This window comes from Pundamilia nyererei, unplaced genomic scaffold, assembly GCF_000239375.1.
Source record: "Pundamilia nyererei isolate P.nyererei 1_Seehausen unplaced genomic scaffold, PunNye1.0 scaffold00023, whole genome shotgun sequence".
In the NCBI taxonomy this organism is placed as follows: Eukaryota; Metazoa; Chordata; class Actinopteri; order Cichliformes; family Cichlidae; genus Pundamilia; species Pundamilia nyererei.
Genome location: NW_005187424.1, coordinates 3704073 through 3727060, shown reverse-complemented (window position 1 = coordinate 3727060; position 22988 = coordinate 3704073). Strand labels below are relative to the sequence as shown.

General features: G+C 39.9%; 1 protein-coding gene across 2 annotated transcripts in view; it reads left to right on the top strand.

The window, feature by feature from the left end:
- The window catches only part of tgfbr3 (transforming growth factor, beta receptor III), a 67553-nt gene that overhangs the window by 7082 nt on the left and 37483 nt on the right, over positions 1 to 22988 (top strand). For both annotated transcript variants that reach the window (XM_005727218.1, XM_005727217.1), the window contains exon 3: positions 18497 to 18684. In XM_005727218.1, coding sequence (XP_005727275.1) covers positions 18497 to 18684 — 188 coding nt within the window. The remainder of the gene's footprint in view (positions 1 to 18496; positions 18685 to 22988) is intronic.

Below are 22988 nucleotides of genomic sequence, written 5' to 3'. Positions count from 1 at the left end.
CTTTTACATCTACACTGGCTGCAAAGTTCAACTGTGGGTTTCTTTGTTTGGTAAATTGAACAAATCCCATAGTGTACTGACCCCATCCTGACACTTAGCCCTACAGTTTGAGGACAAATCTGTCACACTGACTTGAAAGGAGCACAAACCATATTCAGATTCAAGTGTTCATTCCGTTTGGTCTCTTTTTTAGAATGTAAGATGTCCTGTTTACAGAAAGCAGTTTCACAATGTACGGCTCTCGACTTGAACTCACTCCAGATTTAGACTGCAGTATCCCGTTTTGTTTTTCTGTGGCAACACAGGAATAATGTGTGGTTCGCATTTTTCATAGTTTCAGTCTGATTGCCGCCATAGGTAATTATTGTAAAAGTTCTTCTTTTATTCTCTGGGGGCTTGAACCGCACTCCAGAGAGCTGACTCTTACTCAGACAATAGCAAGTTAGTGAATATGTGTTGTGGGCAGAGCAAACATAATTTCTGCCACAATGCCAGGATCTCCAACACAATGAAGTCCCATACGAAGTTTTCCTCTAAATTCTTCCTCACACGGCAAGACGCATTGTTATACTAAGTCACAAGGGACAGATATTTACAGTTTGACAACCAAATGCCCTTTCCTCCAAAGAGTATTGGCAGTGACTGTATTCACTGATTTACTGGCAAATGATTTGTTTTTTGGGGGGGTTGTTTTCTATCATTTAAGGGAAAATGTATGCCAAATAGCACATTCAGAACATTATCCTTTTTGCTTTCTGCCAAATATTTTTTAAAACTGCTACTGAGAAGCTTATCGGTTTTTCTTTACTCCAAACCACATCACGGACACTCCACACCACATCAGCCTCTTTCTTTCACCTCTCTCTCTTTTACTGTCTGTTCCTACTATCGCACAGCATCTGTGTAAACAGTCACATCTGCCCTTAAACTTGTCAGGAGTGCTCTTACGTAATGTTTAGATTAGTCTGCAATGAGTCTTCTTTCAGCGTAATGCAATCCAGGTTCTGAGCCTCCCATAACTCTTAAAAGTCAGACTGAGAGCACCTTGATGTCCATATTTCAATTCTGTGCTCTGCTGCTTCACTCTGCTGTTTATAAGTTGTTGTTTTTTTTTCTCCCTCAATATGATCGCTGCCATTTTGCGGTTGCGTCTCCTAAGCATGCCATAATGGTAACTTTGTGAAGGATATATTAGGGACATTGGGGCTGACTGTGGATTTTACAGTGAAATAAAGTCTTTCAGGAGCCACGCCAGATATTAATTTGAGACAGTTGCCAAAAACAGCTCCGGCAGGATGCTGGTTACATTGGAGGCACAAGGCCGGGGTGTTGGCTAACTGAAAAACACACCAGTGTTATTGAGTGCAAAAGCACTTTCTCTCTTATTGTCTATCCGGATTTTACTTATGAGGTGGGTTGATGGATGACCAAGCTACTAGTGCAAATTTGTCTCCAGCGATTCATTGTAGACTGTTAAACAAAACGAGAGAGAATTTGGAGCCGTGCTCATATTCACAGTGCATATGTTCGCTTTCAGCTTTACATTCGAGTAAACAACTTCTCTCAGTCTGCATTTTTCTATACTCCTGGCAGACGCGAGTCACTGCGGTGCCAAAAGTGGTTGTAACTTTTCTTTCTCTCCACAGTTGAGCAAAAGGTTTGTCTGTGTATCCACGGTGCTTTCTTAGGGCCAGCAAGAGTCAGGACTGCCAGAGAGCATTGTGCAACCGCTGTAATCTGAGAGGTGGGGTAGCCAGGGGGAGGAGAGAAGTAAGCGCAGCCGTGGGTCGTCTGGTCCAAATCGACACACTCCACACACGCACGGCGTGCCAAACCGACAAAGTCCCTTCCAGCATGCTAAACCAGATGTGGCCCAGTGATTCATGCGAGGAGCCGGAGCAGCGCAGCGCAGAGGCAGTGTGCTGCTACGCTGAGTGGTTGGGATGTTTACATAGCAACGGGTGTCCTGAGTCTGTCTAATTACAGATCTGCTCTCCCCCATGGTGAAGCCTTTATCTTAACAGTGCTGTCAAGTAGGAGGCAGTCATTGCGGCCCTGTGTGTTTATAGCTTTTACTTATGAATGAAGGGAACCGCAGTATTACCCAGTTTAATTAACAGTGTAAAGTGTGTAAAGTGATTGGTGGAGTATTTAGTTTGATTTACTAACTCATATACTAGCTTTTTTGAAAGCAGACTCTCACCAACACATGGAAGAGTGCCTAAGTGAAGTGCAGCAGACAAGTTTCTACAGACACAAGATCTTCTATGTCTGTCATTTCTTATCAGCATCCTGTTAAGAGGATGCTTACGTAAATCTGAAGGAGTCAACCAAATCCCGCCCCCAACCCTCTCTCTTCCCCTCTCTCGCTCTCACTCTCTCCATAGTTCCAGTAAGCAGGCGTGTAAATAATTTTGGTCAGAGCCAGTAATGGGAGACAGCTGGGGTGATCGTGCGCTTTCCATTGTGTTTAACAGCCCCGTGGAAAAAAATAAAAAAATAAAAAAATCTGGAGAGTAAGAGTAAGAAAGTTATGTGGAGTGTGACTTCATTGAAGAATGAGAGCGTAATAGTAAAAAATTGGACTCCCTCTGTTCTGATAACCTACGGAAGCAGCAAGAAAAAATATTTTGGGCTATCACATTATATTGCTTGAGGTGTCTTTTTTTTATTAAGTGCAGTTTCATCACTTTGCAAAGATGCCAAATTTGGGCGTATGACTCAAAAAATCCTGATATGGGATGCAAGGTGAAGGCCTCCAGGTTGTGTCTTTCAACAGACTCACCCCTCCTGGGGCCTCACCTTCCCCACTCCTTTTCCACCAGATGAGTCCTGATGAAAGACCATGTCGCAGTTTTGGAATAATCCCTTGGAAAACAGGGGTGACTTCCAAAAAATGACAGTAAGACCTTCAGAGCTTGATCCGTGCTATAGATCACAAACACATGCTTTCCACTTGATTTTCAGAATTTGACAGAGAAAGTAGTTCTGAAGTAGCTTGTAGTGAGCTGTTATACACTTAAAAAGCACTGTAATAGTGCATCTGCAAAACAGAAAACAAGAAAAAAAAATCCTAAGCTTTCTTCTGCTTATCCAATTCAAGATCACAGGGAGGCTGGAGCTCATTTCAGCTGCATGATTATTGATTTATTTGTTGAAAATCTTCTTTGCTTATTCATTGTCTGTGGTCTTCTCTAACTGGCCAATTATTCATCACACTTTCTGTTTTTTAACTGTCCAGTTAAGAGGCCCTCCCAAGCCTCCTTTGTGCATGTTAATACATGAGACAACATGGCACTTGACAAGTCATTTTTCTTCTTTGCCCTCCCCTTTGTAAAGTTGAAGAAGCCCAGTGGAATGTAGTCTCTTCCAGTGTGTGTGAAAATGCCGTCTGACTTGCCCTTTCCACCTCTTTGGCTCTCTTGCACTGGGCTTACTTACTGGCACAAAGGACCAGCATTGTTTCAGCCTTTGCCTTCTGTTGATGGCAGCCTGCTGCTTCTCAAAAGCCCCTGTTATCACATATGAGTGATGATAGTTCTATAAAATATCACAAGAACAAAGACATTTTTGGGCTGCTATATGATTGATTAAACAAGTTCCTTGTTATTTATTGCTTTGGCAAATTCCCCTCCAAATATGCCTAACTAGGCAAGACTTATGATTTTAACGGGTAAGTAAGGGTGTGTGCCTGTGTAAATTCAGATGTCAGATTGAGGAGGCTAAGGATGGCTCATCTTGATACCTAGAAACACTTTCCTTGTGATCCTGATCAGCATGCCGGCTCCCAGTTTTTCCTTTTTTGTCTATAGTCTATTTAACACACTCTTTCAAATTTTGATTTTTATATCAAAATTATTTTTAGAATGTTGTCTCTTTGTATAACGGGGACATTGCGGTTATTAAACTAAAACACTGCACTTTAACTTAAACATTTCATCTCCACTTGATCCCCAGTCCATCTGCCAGATTTATTTTTTTTATTAAATCTGTTGGGTGGATTGTATTAAGTACTTTACATTGAGAGTTCTGGCAAAGCAGATGATCCAGCACAAATGAAACGAGTCTGATATCTAGTGGGACAAGAAGAAAGACCCCAGGGCACACCTCTCTGCTTCCACAACTACGTCTAAATCTTTGTGAATGCAGACGATGTGGCTGCTCCCAAACCCCCGCCGAGCTGTTGTCAAAAACTCGGCTTTTGAAGGCATCTATGATTGATGAGAAAGCTGCCCTTGGAGCTGCAAGACAGACATTTCTCTCCATTGCATGGTAAATGTTGTACTGCTTGGGTAGTTTCAGTACTGCTGAGAACTGATGTGTGCTGGGTTGGCTGATGGCTGTTGCACGCCACTTACGGTATTTCAGTATAACAGACTGTAGCAGTGCTTGTGTTGCTGTTGTTATAGCATTATAGGACTCTTCCTTCTTGCATTTTTGTTCTTTACTGTTACTGTATTATTTTGTGTATAATTCTCAGCTGATGTTATCTATTAAAGATAAGGTAAGCTAGCCTACATTAGTCCCAGAGTTGGAAAATCCACAACTTCATTAAATATATATGAAAAGCCACTTCTTGTTTCTTGATTGAGTTGACAACTTATTTGCTTTGATGTTATAGGTCCAGACAGCACATGTCAGCACCCATCAGTAAAGACATACAGTGGTAGCACAGCCAGTCTTTAGTCATATGCTCGGTCTCTCCCAGCTGTCTCACTTTACACAGTGGCTCCTGTGTTCCTCTGGGAATTAGCCTTGTCTTCCATCTCTTCAAAGACCTCTGATTTATGCCTGCATGGAGAGGTAGGCAGAAATGTACCCGCTTCCATCTTGCCTGCTTGCCTGTGACTTCATATGCTGCTTGTAAGTGGTCATGTTTTTTTGGTTTTTTTTTATCACTTACCAACATGAGCCTCCTACATCTGTCAGGGCTGATGAATAATGACCAGTCTCACTATCAGTACCTAGTATGTTATATACTACATAAATCATAGCTACACTAAGCTGTTAAGTATCTTTTTAGATCTGCATTTGCAAAGAAAAACCTTCTAACTTAAACATGACCAAACTTTGCAACATCAACACCCATAACATTATTAAAGAGTGTTTCTCTCATCTCTTCTTTACTTTTTACATCTATTGGTCATTAGAAATGATGATTCTGATATATCAGAAAATAGCTACGAGAAATCCTTCTATTCATAATTTAAAGAATCCCGAATAAAACAATCCTGCCCCCAAAAAGCTAATCAGCAACCCAACTGTGAAAAATGTTATCCATTTATGTTGCTGTGTTGATGCATAGTGCAGTAGAGGTTTCAGGTTTCAACAGGTTCAGCTGTGTGGTGACAGACTTACGGTATCTATAATGTGAATTAGAATATTTTGTTAAGAATTCTGGTGGGATTATCCAAATATGCTCATGATGCTGGCAGTCTGGTTTGAGCTGCTTATAAACCTCTAATGCCGTCTATGTTTGTATGTTTGTAGATATGTTATATGTAGAAGTATAACCTGCCGTGGGAAAACATTGTAAATCTTATTTTTGGGCATACTCACCAAACTTTTGGAGAGGTCTGCATCAGGTCTGAACTGTTTTTATATGCCACTCACTACTGAAATTCAAGTTTAGGCTCCCTCCTCATTAATTAGATACATGGTTGTATTAACTGTTAAAGCGGTGGCCAAGTGGCAAAACTTGTTTCTAGAAGGACCAGTCAAATCAGTCACTTACCTGAACCCATTTCTTTCTCTGTAATTATTTGGTAGATTGATGTCTTATATTATGCTATTTAGATCGTTATGCAACGTACAGATGCCTTCGGGGAGTCATCTGATTAAGTCTGCATTCATTCCACCACAAGACACTTGTCTTAAAAATACAGCAACACTAAAAAAGAACCGTCTTGAGTGACAAGAACAAAGAAGTCCTTCACCATGTTGGGTCTTGATATAAACTGCTTTGAGTCAGTTTGGGGTCATTTGAAGAGACAGAAGTGATTACGGCATATGAACACTGGTTACTGCCTGACGCATGTTAGCAGCCCCAAAGAGTCGTTGGTCATTAAAGGTGTTCTTTGCAGTTCAGGCCCGACGACTGTGGAATTCTCTGCCTGAAGATCGCAGGCAGTTGAACTCGACATCTCTTTGCAAAAACAATTTTTTACTTCAACCTATTTTTAATATGCAGTATTTGTTTTTTCCTGTTTATATTAAAATATTTTTTACTCTATGAAATTCATTTTTCACTTATTGAAGTTTCTTATTGTTTAGCCCTTTGTAACATTATTTAAGTACACTTTAACTTAAGTGTACTTAAGTTAAAAATGGCGCTAGCAGTAAGTATTGATCTGGTTTAAAGTAAGTTTCCCTTTATTTGGCCACTCTTGAACATAAACCTTCAAAATGATAGGACCATACTTGCCTTTCAACGTCGAAGTTTACATCCAAAGGAAGTTAATTTATTATCTCAACACCTGTTAACATACTTAGGAACTAAAAGAAGCTTGCATATCCTTACTCCCTTCAAACAGTAGATAAAATATAATCCAGTGAAATGAGTGTCTGATTTAGCTGTGTTTTCTACTGTATGCCAGCTGCAGAGATGAATCTACCAATAAAGACTGTTTGGGTGATATTGAGTTACAGACAGATTTGTGGGATATCTAACTTCAGACTTCACACTTTGATGGCGAAGTTTATGACTTCCCTAATGGCGTTCAGGCTCACCCCTGCCCCTCCTCTCTTCATCCCATTCCAGCTTCCTCCTCTCATGCCTCCAAGTTTTACAGTCCAGAGATAAATCCTTTTCATAGGAGGGCCGGTGAAGTGAACTTACACTACCCTTATGAAAGGCTTTACTCACTTCCTGTAGTAGTGGCTCAAGGTTCAGGGGTGAGTGGGCTGTGCTTATGTCAACACTGCAGAGCTAGTGATTCTTTAGTCCAAACCCCCTTAGGAAAACAAAAGCGGGTAGAATATTATGTTCTCTAAACTGGTTTTTAAGGTTCATGGTCCATGGGAATTATGCCCTGCAGTAAGAAGGAAAGATATAACAATTCATTTAATCCCATTCCCAGGGGAACTGGCATATCTCAAAGATACACCTCTATGCTTCTTCATACATTTTAATTAACTTGGCTTTTTCTTAACATTATTCCACGCTCTTTTGTCTATCTGTGTAGTGAATGTGTGTGTTGCAGTGCTGCTGCCTTACTTTTGCATTTGAAGAAACACAGTCAGAATTGTTGAAGAAATACTGGGAACTGAATGAGGATGTGTACACACACAGGGGAACGGTTCTGTATGTTTATCTTTGGAAATGGCTTTGTGGGAATATCAGATTTGTCCCTAACTGGCACACAGACTGACATCACTTCCTGTACCCAAGTGGTTGGCTCAGTGCCATGCTGTGGAAAGCAACAAAGTGCATTCTGTGGAAACAGGGGCGTATATTTCTTTGTATGGTAGAAGAGGGCTGTGACGTCAGATGCACCACTCACAGGGGGTAGTTTTCGAATTGTAAAAATTCATATACATGTTTCACAATCTTGACCGTGTCTGGGCTGACTGAACGGACTCAAGTGCAGACGGAAAGATTGAAATGAACAGTCTTTTATTTACAAACACCAAGTAAACTATATACAAAGTGTGGGGAAAGATCAGTGGCCCGGGGATCCAAGGGAAGGGTCTCTTCACTCGCTCGGTGCTCCACGCTCCACACACGCACACTCGTTCCGCTCTCGTACTCCAACACGCTCCACGCAAAAACTCGCCACACTGCTCAGTCAAACACTCACGCTCGGGAATTCAAGAAAGGCTCAAGGGACGGGCCCAGGGAAATCTATTTACAAACAGAAAGTCAAAGCCAGGCTTACACTAACGTGAGTCTGTACAACAGTCCAACGATGAGAAGCTCTGAGCCACCACCTGAAGTAGTGCCCACGAAACTGCTGGATGGTGAGCCTCAGGTGTGTAATTGCCTGCAGGTGTGTGGCCAAATGCAGGAGCTTGTGGTGAGCTCCGCCTAGGCAGGGGAGGAGGCAGGAGAGGTAGAGAGAGCGAGAGCGAAACAAAAACAATAACACATGTAGCCTTAATGAGTCAGCCGGACAGCCACAGGGACTATGACAGAAGAAGTTTGTCTACATGAATAAATTGGTCATTAAAGGAGCAAACATCATTAGCAACCTGCCTTTTTTAGCTTAGGGTTGTTTGGATAAACAAAGACATTTGAAATCATCATCCTGGACATTAGAATCACCAGACACGCCACGATACGATATTATCACGACATTATACACACAGTCGAAATGATGTTATTTTGATTTTTAGCATTTTCCAATGTGCTGAGTATTGCAGTAACATATATTGCGATTTAGCATCTTTTTCATCTGCAAATTATTCTTTAAGAGTTCAGCTCTGTCAGTATCTATTTTACAGAATAAGACCAAGTCTTACTTTAACTGTTTGTTTGCTGAAAAATGAGATTATCAAGCATACTAAAATTGTCTCTAAAGCCTTGCATAAATGCTATCGTACGACAGTCAGGTATCAGTCTGCAATTTGATTGAGGTCATGTTGGCAATTAAATTCAATGTGTTTCCCATAATACAGCAATTAACTGCGATGAATCATCGAACATCACATATCTGTTGATGTCTATGTAGACAAAAATTCAAATTTAACAGTTTGACATTACATTTTTGCTCACCAACTGGCGTGCTTTATAGGACTATGAACTAGCATACGACTAGCTGGCAGCCAGTTGAGTTAAGTGCCCTCAAGTGTGCTCATTAACAAACACTTACTCAGACTGATGGGAACATGTTGGCAATCTGTCTGCATTTATAAATTAGATAACAATTATTTGCAAACCTTCGAAGATCTCTCTGAAGGTTACTGCAGTCAGTCTAGGTCTACTGTTTGCAGAAAGGTTGTCTCCTATCTGGTGACCTGTGCAATCACCTTGCTATCAAACGTAGTCATGTTTTCTACACTGTCACGCTCTGGGTAACTAATTAGTCACCACAAGTTACAATACGTTGCATAATGTGAAAAAATTCAGTACAATGCCCAGACAGCCTCTATGATATACATGTGGCTATACATGTATGTTATCTCAAGATGGCATTGTGAGAAATTATTCTCTTGTTCATAGTATACCCAACTGTATATGTTTTATAGATGAAATAAATGTGTTGCAACCAGATTTAGATCTGATAGCGATAACATTATGTGAATTCTGCACTTATATATTTTTTACCCTATGTTTCTATGCATTTTATTACTGGAATAAACAAAGATATGTGTGATACACACATCTACTATATTTGTTTATAGTAAAAAAACAGAAAAATTTAGAGCATTACAACATAATTACAACATTGTTTCTACCTCCAGGCCATCTTATTTTATTATTTCTTCTAAATTCTTGCAATTCCACTCCAATTGCCCTGGTGTTTTTGTAGTTATTTTAAGCATGAGGCTGGTTCTATTAATTGAAAGCAACAGGACAGATTTTCGAACTGCAAAGCAACCAGTACTCTGCACAATGTCAAATTATATAGAGACTGGTTTTCTTCACTTAAATTTTTTTTTGAGGAAGCTTGTAGTCAGGGAATATATAAAAACAAGAGCAGGATTTTTATACGTTATCACATAATAGTCTGGAAAAATAATCTGCTGAATTGGAACAAAATATCTGAAAGAGATATTAGTGTATAACAAATGAGGTCCAAAAGTAGCCTGCCAAGGACTGTGAAAAGTGTCTAGTGACATCACTGCTTGGACCTCACATTGTTTAAATATATCAAAAGTGAGTATTTGCACAGTCTCTCCCTTCTTAATATGGATTTATATGCTCACTTCCTATCTGAGCTCTAATACTATCACAGTGACGCTTAGACAGTGAAGAAAAATAAAAGAATATAATTAATATCTTTTTACAGAAAATAAATTTGTCCTGCACATGGTCTTGTCACACTATATCCAACGTTTCTGTTAGGCTCAGTGTCTGTATATTTGACACTAATCCTCAAAAAGGCATAACTGAAGAAATAAACATTTAACCAGGGGGTGGTAAGGAGAAGAGGTAGCAGGTTAAAGTGCGTGTCAGTCATTGGTGCTACTCTTTCATGTTCATGTGCTTTTCTCACGTAGAATCAGTCACTCTGCAGGAAGCCCTGGTCGTGAACTCTGCAAATACTGATCACCATATTGTGCTAATTTTCAGCTCCATGTTTTTAGTCTGGGACTCCAGAGCCTTGCTTTGCATATTTCAGTGTTAAAATTGACTTATTTTGTTATACTGCAAGCCTCACTGATCACTTAACTTCCATTATAATTCAGTTAAAAACCAGATAAACTAATAGATCAGGGCTCTAGACTAACTTTTTGCCACCGGCACAAAAGTTAGGCGCACACAAATTTTATAATAATTTATATAATATGTGTTTTTCTGGATACACTGTGCTTTTTCAGCATTCAAAGATTGATGACACCGTGTCAGAGCACTGGCTATGAATTTCAGAAGGATCAGGCCTTAACTTGACAGAAAAGTTAGCAATAGTTCTTTTCCTATTACAGCTACATCCACTTCTGTCGTGCCTAGGCTGCTCACTAGGGCTGGGTATCATCACTGATTTCTATAATCCATTCGATTCCGGTTTTCAAAGTTCCGATTCGATTCAACTTAGCCTCAGACAGTCAGAAATATTATAATTCTGATCATTTATCAGTACTGACTTCATCAGAATTGTGAACATCACAGCAGATGCCTTTGTGTGAAAGTAACTGAGAATAAAACACAGAAAAACATGAAGGAGATTTTCCTGGTCTGGCTTTTTATAGCAGATAACCTTAAAAATATTCTACAATGTTCTGCATATAAAGTTTAAATTTCTTCAGTATTGAACAACAGAAAAAATAGGCTTTCTTGTCAGAGGTCATTTAAGTGAAAAAGAAAAAGACAGCAGCCGACAGCGCTGTAAACAACGGTAGACTGGTGGGTAATAAGCGAATGAATAATACAGAAAACGGAGATTGGAGACGGGAAACTGTTCTTGAAGTACAGAGAGAGATCGAGAGAGAGCTAGCTGTGCATGGAGTGTGATTTTAATAGTCGTGGAAGCAAAACAGCAAAATTCATGACGACATTGATCAAATGTGAAGCGCAGTTTGCTGCTTCTTTTGCTGCTGGCTCGGTGAATTTTGGTTGGAGAGACAAAACCTGCAGCTCAGAATCAGCGCAAAAAGACGTAAACACAGCGCGGACCGGACGCATCAGAATCGCTAAGCTCCGACAGCGTGTCCGTCTACGGGCCGTCGGGTGAGAAAGCCGAGAAAGACAAAGTTGATTCTGGCGTCGGTCCTCTGTGTTTACGTCTTTGTGTGGAGTCCGTGTACCTGCTCTCATTTGCTGTTTGATTGTTGTTGAAATGGTTTTGTGAGCTTTAATCTGAGAATCTGGCGTTTCTGGCAAAACACAGTTATATTTAAAAGTCGATTCAGGATTTAATGAATTGATATCGCTTTATTCAAGCTACTCACCTCCCACTTCCACCTGCACTTTCAACTGGACCACGGCCAATCAGAGAGGTCCCGCCCCTTACTATCTCTGATTGGTTTAGTCCACGATAGGGGCATAATGTGTGTCTGTTGTTGACCACAGGGAAGGTTGCAGATTTTTTTTTTTTTCAATCGCACCGCTGAAAAATTTGGTCGCCCTCTAGAGCCCTGTAGATGAATAAGTACATTTTGAGGTGGCGATGGAGGGGAAACTGAGTAGTTTGCAGCCGAAACATACTTTAAGTCCATCAGCGAACTTACAGGCAAGAGACCTACACAGAAGCTACGGCGTCCCCAACAGTCTAACTTGGAGAAACCTTTTTCTTGTTCTCAGAATCAGAAATCAGAAAGGGTTTTATTGCCAAATGTTGAGCGGGTTTACAACATTAGGAAATTGCTGCGATGCTTCAGTGCAAACATACTGTTATAAATACTGTTATAAATGTGCTGTTGACTACTCTCTTTCTGCCATCGTGACACGAGATAAACTCTTTAAACAATGTTTCTACTTTAAACACAGAAAAGTTTCTCGACAGTTTCTGCCAGGCTCAGCTTCTTTTTTCTGCCATTTATATTTTCCTGTTTTATTCCTGGCCAGAACCAGAACAACAAATTTTGAAAAAGGTACATTTTAGATGCAGTTTGCTCAAATATATGCTACAGTGACATAGTTCAGCATCACATTGCCAGATACTAAATTATCTGTTCACAATCTTTTATAAACGCTGCCTCTGTCGTGGTAAATCGTAGGGGAAGCATCAAGATAGTATTTAACGAAGTATTTCAAACAAATCCACGTCACAACATCTTCCTGTGTGTGCCCACGTAGAGTAAACGGGAACAAACGTAGCGGTGAAAGTTGTTTGCCATGTGTCTCTGTCTGTGTAGAACTTCTCACTTTCAGAATGAAACCACAATCTTTTTATATTATTACATGTGGTTTCGACGCTGTGACATTTGCAGTAGTTGCCGGTGCTGATGCATAATACTTTATAATAAGCTTGTAAGCTGCCTGCGAAGAAGTTTCTGATGAATAGTAATCTTTAGTTTAATTGTGGCTCTCCATAGATTTCAGTGTTGATCAGCAGGACTCTGAACAGCAGCCCAAAACATCCATCTGCAGATAAACCCTATTGTCTAAATAAAGTCTGATCTATTCCTGAGCCCTTGTTTTTTTGCTTTAGGTATGCCAGCTGTCAAACCCTCCCCCTGAGCCCTGTTACAACAGAGGACTATCTGCTAATGCAGTGTTGTAGATGAGTGAACCGCAGAGCAGAACACAGTGTTGGGAGGTCAGTGGGTGGTTAGGTGTGTAGTTCAGACTGCAGGTGGACTAAATGGTTTCTTTTTTCTCTTTCAGTTTCAGATCGTTCGTCTGTTAACACATTGTCAGAAAATACAAGCGTGCAAAGGTGAAAGATATTAACCATTTAAACTAATTTAATAAACACTTTTTAAAGATCTTAATCTTGTAACTTTGTACGCAAAGAAATTTGAATTCAAATCATACTTTTTTTAATGAATTTGGGTTGTGATCCGACATGGGAAGGATTAGGCTGATGATGAGGTGTTAATGAAGATTTAGCTGTCTTGTCCTTGTAGCTGTTGGTTCTTAAATTTCATTTATTGCAGGTGTTTTTTTTTTTCAGAGAGAGGCCTGTGAGAAATAGACTTTGCTTTGAATTAGAGCAGGGCGATATGACCAAAAATATTTATCACGATATACATTTGAAATTTTGCGATAACGATATAACTGACGATATAATTGATATGACACAAAATACTTTACAACTCCACAACTTTATTAGTGCAAAAAAAAAACCCAACAACGTAAAAACTGACTGGAGTGAGATTGAGTTACAGAATAATGGAGGGCTTTGCCTTTTGCAGTATGTCTGAGATTTTGTAGTGTTTAAAAATTTTGGAGATGGGTTAAGGATGTATTCTGCAGAGTGTCTGGTAGACTTGCTTTTCAGACCGAGTGAACAACGGCTTCTCTCATTCCTGTGTTGTGGGTGTTTTGCCTGACCAGCTAAAGTCACTAGTAGCAGCTGGACAGGACACACTCTGCCCGCCACCAAAGACTGAGGGAAAAGAAAGGTGGATGGAGAGAAGGGGAGACAGATGCGGGGGAGAAAGGCAGACAGGAAAGGTGACAGCAGACACCACGCTGTGGTGGGGCCAACAGATGCTCGTTTTATTTCCTGTATAACTTTTGATGTCAACTGTGGTTGTATGCTGATGGTAATGACATACACGATACGGTTTGTGTCAGTTTGATCAAACAGTGCACTCTCTATTTGTGTGACACTGTTAGATCGGTGTCACCTAAACTAGTTCGTATTCGTTAAAAGACATCCGACTTGTTCCACAAGAGGTGTTACAGTTTAGAAGTTATGATGGATATCTTTAGACGGTGTCCTGGAAATGACTCATGATGTTGCACAGAAGAAGAGGCTAATTCGATATTAATGCACAGTTTTTATCTGAAAACTGGCCCATGGGACAAATTATGAACATTTTTCAGGGCTAAAATAGGTTGTGGTGAAAGGGGAGAGGTGACAGGAAAATGGGTGGAGCTTATCCTCTGACAAAACATACATTTAATGTATTTGATTCACAAATACTTTTATTACTAGTTTGCTTTGTCTGAAGTGTATAATTCCTCGTGTTTATGCGCGATCATGTTTGGTCCTTTGCTGTTCACACTTTGGCTTTGCAGAGAATCTTTAGTTTTTGCAACACTATACAGCGAATTGTTTTTTATAGTTCGTCACTCTGACCAGAACTGCGCTAACACAGGAAGCACGATGAATCCTGTAACCCGCTGCTCTCATGGTGTCACACCTTTCCTTATATGAAATAAAATGAACCAATAACATGATAACATCTTAGCTAAGCCTTGTCACTGCATAGATCGTTTTTTTAATGAAACACACCAAGACTTTAGTGAACAGACACCCTTGTTTCTCAGCTTTTTTTGTAAAACATTTGCCCATTTATCCAACAACATGTATTTTGGAGCCGGGGGTTTCGGTTTTCACTTGACTCAGTCTTCCTCTAAGTTTTAAATATTTTCTGTGGAAACTTAGTGTGATCATCCATGCATCCCCTGGGAGCATGACTATTTGCTGTATTTTTCATTGTTGAAAACATTAGTTGTCGATATACTTTGTCATGAGAACATTTTGCCTATGATAATTGGCCAGAGACATCATCATCTTCTGGGAATAATAAATATCACTGGCTATTTCCACACAGATCTGGTGACTTTTATTTGTTATTTTTTTGCTTAGGTTTCGTACAGATTTGCAACCGACTGGCTGATCTTGCCTTTTTGTACAAAAACAAAACCAATGTCACCGTGAATGTCCTACTTTTCTATCCATGTGTTGCTCTTTTCTCCCATAAGTCTCTCTGTTCTGCTGTATTTTTAAACAATTGCAAAATCACATCATTGGCCAGCAGCTGTTGTAATCTTTTGGCAGTCTCCCAGAAAGACGTGTGTTTTTCTTTGTTTGTCTGGCAGTTGTTTGTTATTCTCCATGTGTGAGGGGAAAAAGTGAGTTGAAGTGCCCTCGGACGTGTTTGTGGGAGTGAGGCGTGCTGACATGGTTGGGGAGGGAATAGGCTTCGGCCCGTTGGGAGGAAAAGCGAGGGGGGTTAGGCGGGGGTTGACGTACTGATGCACCACAGGTTTTTGCCATTAGGTCTGGTGGTTTTATCGCTATAGTAAGACCTTACCGTATTTTAATATATGTATCCTTTCAGTAAGAGTTAAAGATAATCTTTCTGGGTTTGTAGTAAATTCACGAGAAACAAGAGCATAGCAGCATAAAGTCCAGGCTGAGGCTGTCTGTGAAGAGTTTGGGATTTATCTCTTGAGAAAAACATGGTAATAATAAATTCTCTGATGTTTTCCTCACAACAAGGAGAGGGAAACTATGCCATACATGATCTCTGGTTTTATGCTGATCCAACATAGGCTTATTTGGCGGCTCAGAAAGAGAAAACAATAGCTATGTGTTCTGAGCAACAAAAAAACCCCCAAACCCTTTCCCCCTAGCTGTACCCCACCGCTGAGGCGCTGTGTTTTTGGAGTCAGTTGGAGAGTTTAACATTGTTATCAAACTGTCTTTCACTTAGACTTTAATTATTTCCAAATGTTCCATCTGATTGCTGTTGGCAGCCTTTGCGTGTTTAGTGTGATGTGTTTGAAATGTGAGCGGGCCTTGGCTGGCACAAGCCTGTGAGGTCTGACCCCAAGAAAAAAAAATTCTTGGCCAAACTCTTTCTCATAGTGTACTTGACCTTCTAATGTAAAAGTGCTGTTTGTTACCTCACTCGGGAACAAATTCTCTTGTACCACCCTGAGTCCCACTTGAGGTTTGTGCATCTGCAAACTGCACCCTCATTGTTTTTAAGTGGGTCATACTCACTTAAAACGTAAAGGAAATTTACAGCATAGGAAATTGTCAGGCTGCGGTTAGGTTAGTTAACCACCACAAAGGTTGTGGCCTATGAATAGAAGTTGCATATCATGCAAGAGTGTGAATGGTAAGTGCAGTCATGTGAATCTAAACGAACCATTGTGCCGGTCAAGGAATTGCAGCATTAATGGATGATAGAAATGTTCATTATAGCTGACTGTGCAGAAGAGAAAGCATAGCCAGACTGATTGACCTCCGAACATCTACTGGAAAGTAAAAGAGATATGTGTACATCCAGTTCCCCCGTTGCCAAAAACCTATTAATGTGAACATTTAATTACTGAGAGTTGACAGTTGTATGACATGCTTTAAAAATGATGGGGAAACCAAGACAAAAATCCTTATATAAATGTCTTTAATTTTGTATACTGGGACAAAAGGAGGTACCCTAAAAGTAAATGATGATAAACAATAATAAACACAGTTTTATATTTGGTAGTTTTTTGAAACAAACAAACAAATAACTGTGCTTAAAATCCACTGCTTCTCTAGTGAGTCTCTTGTCCTGTCACTGAACTTCAAATTCATTTTCTTGGACTGCAGCTGGCGACAGTAGTCCCTGTCCTTCTTCGCAGCCTCATAGCTTTACTTAGTCCTGGTAAGAATGGCCCTCCAACTCAAAGTCAGTCCCCAGAGCAGAACAAGGACTACTGATATCAGCTGCAGGCAGTGGAATTTAAGGGACAAGGCGTTCTCTAGAGCAGTACTGGTTACCACCAGGTGAACTTTAAAATAAAAAGTGACAGGGTTGTCCGTTCGTGGATGGTGTTGTTCTCTCAGACAGATAAAACAAAATAAAAGAAAAGACTAAAAGAATAAAGGACTCCGAAGACACTTGGCCAGCCCAGGTAAAGTCTATGTGTGGGAACAACTTGGGCAATAAGCAAATGGACTAAGGTGGTGACTATGTTCTGTGAATCCCACAGAAGGCCTAAATCTTTCAGCCAGTCAGTAAATGCACGATCTTCTAGCAGTCCGTAAGGAGCCCAGTCAGCTGGGGGCCTTCTTTGTTGGATTTGGATGGCTTCACTGTGTCTGCATGGGTTTTCTGCTACAGTCTGAAAACATGCAGATTGGGTTTACTGGCAACCTTAAATTGCCGACTATGTGAACATGAGCATGAACGGTTCTTTCTCTACATCTGTATCTGATCCAATGTCAGTTAGCATTGGCTCAAACCACACTGTGGGCATCAGGTTAGGATGATATCAACTACAAGGGATAGCTCGCAGTAAATAAGACTTCCGATTTTAAGAATAGAAAGATTTCAGATTTTTAAATAGTCTCCATGATCGGTAAAACCGACTGACTGACCTTAACAACAATTAGTTTATGCAGTTTTGTTACACCACAAGTGTTCACCAGATGTTTTGATTGTTCAGGAAATTGCTCTTTTCTTGCTGACATATGCAAAGTTGTAAAGTATGAACTAAATCATTACTGTAGACCTTTGCTCAGACTCTAAAAGATGTGGACTGCAAACCCTGGTTCTTGTTGAATGTTAAATGTAACCATTGCAGGAATTCGGTGAAGTTACTTTAGGGCATTTATATTTAGGGACGATGATGCTTTTGTGTTTCATGTTACTCAGCATACATACAGTTAGAGTGCGTAACATGGCACCATTTAGAGGAAAAGCCTAGACTGTAGGGGAATCAGAAAAACAAATGTATCCAGTCATTCTACTGACATGTAGTTTTTTTTTTGTTTTTTTTTTTTTAGCATTTGATGATTGTTAAAAAGTTTCACCTCATAAAATCCAATTTTAGCATTAAAAAAAGTCAAGCTAAACCACCTGTGGACTACAGTGGATGAGAGGTTGGAGTACTAAGTTATGCGCTCACACTAAAAAGGTTAGTAAGGTCTAATAAACAGACATATCTGACAATAAATGCTCAGTAACAGACTAATAATATAGAAGCATTTTACTAACAAAAAAAACTGGAGCACAGGCTACTTACGTATTATTGGCCAGATTATCCTATCAGATATTCTCCAAGAGGCACCGACAGCATAAACAGATGAAATATATTGTTCTGTGAGGACAAGGTGGCAACTACAGCTGCCTGTGTCAAGATTAAAAAACAAAAATTTAACTTTAGTAAGTTAAAGTGAATGAATAATTAAAAAAAAAAAAGCTTCCTGTGCAGTTATGAAGGAGACATTTAAATATAGAGAGGTAAAATGCTTTTGTAATAGGCTATAAATAGGATTTTTCTGCTGTTAAGCTGTGCTTTTTGACATACAAGTCTATGGGGTATGGCCTGCTCAAGTGCCCACTTGAGGGACTGCAGTTTTTGTCACTCGTGGGTTAGTTTCCCTTTTAAGCCCTCAAGAATGTTGCTTGGATTTAATTGACAGCAATATATGAGGCTCTGAATCATACACATGCTTTAATATTTATTTTTATTGCAAGAATCGTTGTTTCTCTGCTGCAGGACCGCTGTTTCGCAGCCCATGTGAGTTGCTGCCAGTGGGGACGGGACACCCAGTGCAAGCCATGCTGAAGAGCTTCACTATCCTGTCAGGGTGTGCAAGCAGGGGCACCACCAGCTTGCCTGAGGAGGTCCACATCATCAACCTGAGAGGACATGCTCATGAGGGACCAGACAACTCTCCAGTAAAAGTGAGTCATCCTTAGTCAAAGAACCTGAAACTTAAATTGTCTTAAGTTAACCTGTAAATGCTTTAATGTTGATCAAAATTTAGTATGCAGAGAAAGTATATTCATAGATTTATTTATATAAATTTTTCAATTTAGCAAGAATTTCAAATTAGAAGTGACCTGCCATAAGCTGGATGAAGATTGTAAGACCTGCTGTGGTTGATATTTCCACTGCCCTAGTTTTCTCAGTTCTGATAATGGCTGCAGTTATTTTCCATTTTACTTCAAGGAGACTTCTTGGCAAAAGTGAACGCCTTTTGTATTTTATTGATTCCACTCATTAAACAAAAAACAAAAACAGTGTCAGACATTATGATCAGGTGAGCTTTCAAAGAAACACCTTTTTAGCGTGAGTAATTAACAAAGTGATAAGTCATTTAAGCACCTGGTATTTTCCCACCATTTGCCTCATTTAAACTCATTTGAACTGTCAGCACATCTACCGATAGTGTTCCTGTATTTGATGTTAATTGTAAAACCGCTCCCTATCTTCGGGTGTTAAACGGCACATCTCGTGGCTGGAGTCCCAATCATCAGCAATAGTTTGGAGATGAATCACAGGCCCACGTCCTTCAAAACACCGGTGTCTAGGTTTTAAACCTTCATCCCCCTCTGTTAGAGAAGTGTGAAAAGCAGCATGTATAGACTTGTCATTGCAGTTGTGTTGCTGATGTAAGCATTAGTGTTGCCAAGGCCAAATGTACAGAAGCACAGTGTGTGTGTGGGTATGCTTCATCAGCACATAAATAAAGAAATGTTATTTGGGTGGCTGAGAGGGAAACATTTAAATAGCTGTGAAATGGAAACTTATGCATATCTTGACACTTTATGTCTTATTATAGACGTTTTAGTCATCGCTGTCGGTGGACACTTCACATTGGTCGCGAACTACTCACGAGACGAGAGCTGCGTACGTCACACACACGATAAAAGGAATGACTCGGCCAGTAACAAAGCTTAAACTGAACTAAAACAACTGAAGCCTCACCTTTAAGGAAAAATGTAATGTAATATTAAACCTAAAATGGTACAATGTCGAAAGAATTTATGTTCCTTTATAGTGACTAGCAGAGTTTACATTGCGAGTCTTGAAGATAAACATTATTATCCAGTTGATAAGTTACCGAGTCAGTATTTATGGAAAAAATGATGGACTTCAGTATTATACGTGAACGTGGCCTTCACAGTCAGAAACTACACTGGATCACTGTAATTGTAATAATTTGAACCCCAAATACCAGGGATTACCATAAGCGTGATGCAAATTGTAGCTGCTCTTATTTATGAATTTCTGTGGAATCATTTAGTAGATTTTTTTGGATGTGTCCTGCAAAGTTTGAAGGCTTTGCTCCGTTTCATCTACTTCCCGATTTACTGTGTCAGGGTGGATTATGATTACATGCAGATAGATATTGTATTCACACAGAACAAACTGAACTGGGTTTTGTCTTCACCTGCTGAAAGTTATGATTGTTGGCCTTAGCACATTCCTCACCTTAAGGTAATTCCCAGACCAACTGATTGGCGTTTTAATAGACAGAGTGCAAGTCAAAGTATGCCTAGTATGGATTTAAGACTCACATGACAAAGAGCGTTCCTGTTTTAAGCTTGAACAGACTTGTATGGAAAATCAAACAATCCTAACCATATTTTATCTGCTGTGAAAGTTGCTCGCAACCCGCAAGACTGACTGTTTAAATCTTGTTGTCACTTGCTCTCAGGAGATCTTTCTGCACGTCGTCATCGACCAAATGATGACTCATAAATACAGTCAAACAGCAATGTCTGCTAGAACTAATTTAGCACACCTTTGGTTTCCTTATTCGATATATATCCTCATTTGATATATATCCTTATTTTCAGCTGACTTTATTTATTCTAAGTTCAAGATCAGTGAGAAGTCCATCACTAAACATCACCAGTGTTGAATTTCTACTAGCTTAACTACAGTTGGATTATTCTATAAGTGGTGTACAAAAGTTGAATGTTATTCTAATTTGCTGTATTTAAAACTACAGCTTTATAGCACAGTAAAGGACTTAGTTCCAGAGTCTGTGAAACGCATCACTTTATCTAGCTTTCGATCACCCATCACCTCCATGGTCAAGTGAGGACTAGCGCGGAGGAGGGAGAAATCCAGCTGTCTGTTCCCCTGCCTACAGCCTTGGCTACAGAAGGTCACGCCAGGTCTGGTTGAGATTAGGTGGCCCTACAGAAGCTCACTCTGTTACTGGAGGTTTCTGCTTATGATTAGATAAGATATCCTAAAGGACACCCAGACCCTCTACCCACTCTGGTCCTTGATTTTGTTTCCACCTGAGACGTGGGCACAGATTGGCCTGTTCAGATACAAGCAGCTCCTGACAGCCTTCAACAGGACCGTGTTGGAGGGCAAACAATGCGTCAGACTATGGTCTTATTGACGCAATCTGCCCCTGATCTTTTGTGACCGGAGGTGGCAATAATCCAGTGAGAAAATGGAAGTGAAACAAGGGGATCTTAACATCCTAGTCTGCATTTGGGCAAGGATGTTCTTACTTAGAAGGCTGTTGGAGAAAAGACCTCATTGGTCTTCATTAATAATCCTTGACCACAGAGCGTCTAAACCCTTTACTTCTTTCAAAAAACAAGTAAAGTTGTAAAAAAGACAGTTTCTACTGCAAATTCTTGAGCTCACTTATAACTTATAAGTTGATATATAGTTTATATAATGACATATAAACTTCAAAAGAACTCTTTTGAGTTTTCAGCAATAATACTGTTTGGCTTAAAAGGTGGAGCATGTAGGAAAATAGCTGTAGTCAGCTTGGCTTCCCAACAGTTACTGTGATTTCCAACACAAGACAACATCCTGGTTTTGTGGCAAAATAGAACTCCCACATGAAGTTTTCAGACCACTCTTGCAGCGTAATCAGTTTCTCCTCTGTGCATCTGCGTTTTTTGTCCAACATATTTTAGAAAATTATGGCTAAATACAGCAGCATTGTTTATTGACAGTACAGTAATTCAGATATGTTAACTGTCAGTGAAAAGACTGTAGTAGTCCTATTATAAGACTCTATTTTATGTTAAGATACTAAGGAAACTGGGACTGATGACTGAAAAGCAAGTAATGCCTAATTTAAAGTTGGAGTTCAGTTTTAGTGTATGAATATATTTCTTGTCATTGAATTTGAAGGATTGCACATTTATTTCACTCTAATTAATCGATCATTTCCTGAGTATGCTTTAGTGTGTCTCCTTTGCTTATTTTCTAAGCCTTCATGAAGGCGCCTGGTCAATGCATGGTACTGTAGACCTTCTCTGAGGTTTCCTCCACACCTCAGCGGATAGGGGACGAGGTTGTTACTGGGCTGCAGTACAGTCTGTATTTGGATGTTTTGAATGTGTCGTTGTGAAGCTTCAGCTTCTCGAGAACACAATGTGCCCCTGTGACTCCTAATAAGTGTCTGCTCAGCTAAGGCTTGACCAGGTAGTGGAATAAATCTGCTATTGCACATGGTGTGCATGGGCTAATATGGACAAGGGAGATTGCATGGTCAGTTTCAGACACTTTTATACACACATGTGTACAGTCGCGCAGACATGCTGCAGCTGCAGTGTGTGAGGCCTGCTTCACATCTCTTTTACGCCCATGTGTAAAAGTCATGGCTTGCAGTTTGTCTATGTTTTCAGTAAAGACATGAAAGCAATGAATTGTTTCCTGCCTGTACCAGTGAAACCATTCTTTATGGGTATTAACCAGTAGGTATGAACTGCTACTCATTGAAAGAAAAGGCACAGCTGGACCTGACTCACAATACACACTTTGGCTTCTGGCCAATCTCACACTAAAGCCGAGCTATTAAGTGCAACAGAACACCTCAGTAGTGACTGTGCAAAGTGCTTCGTCTGGATAACGTGACATTTGCAGGGATTGCTTTGACTGTACAATAACAACCAGAGGTTAACAGTATGCTAATCACTCATTTAGGAAGACTGAAGCTAGAAATGCATACAATGAAATGATTTTGAATGATCTGCGAACTTTGCGTTCAAAGTGATAAAAGTATACCTATCTGTGCTCCAAGTTTCAGTTTGAATTACCATTTTTGATTACTGACACATCCAAAAGAAGAACCGACTCTCACTGGCATTTATTAAAAGCACTCTTGATTTATATTACAAGTGACAAAAGCTGTTTTTATATCAACATAAAATCCTCTGGTTTGAAGGAGACTCTTCAATCATTAGACTGCCATAGCATATACAACCAAGTCAAGGCA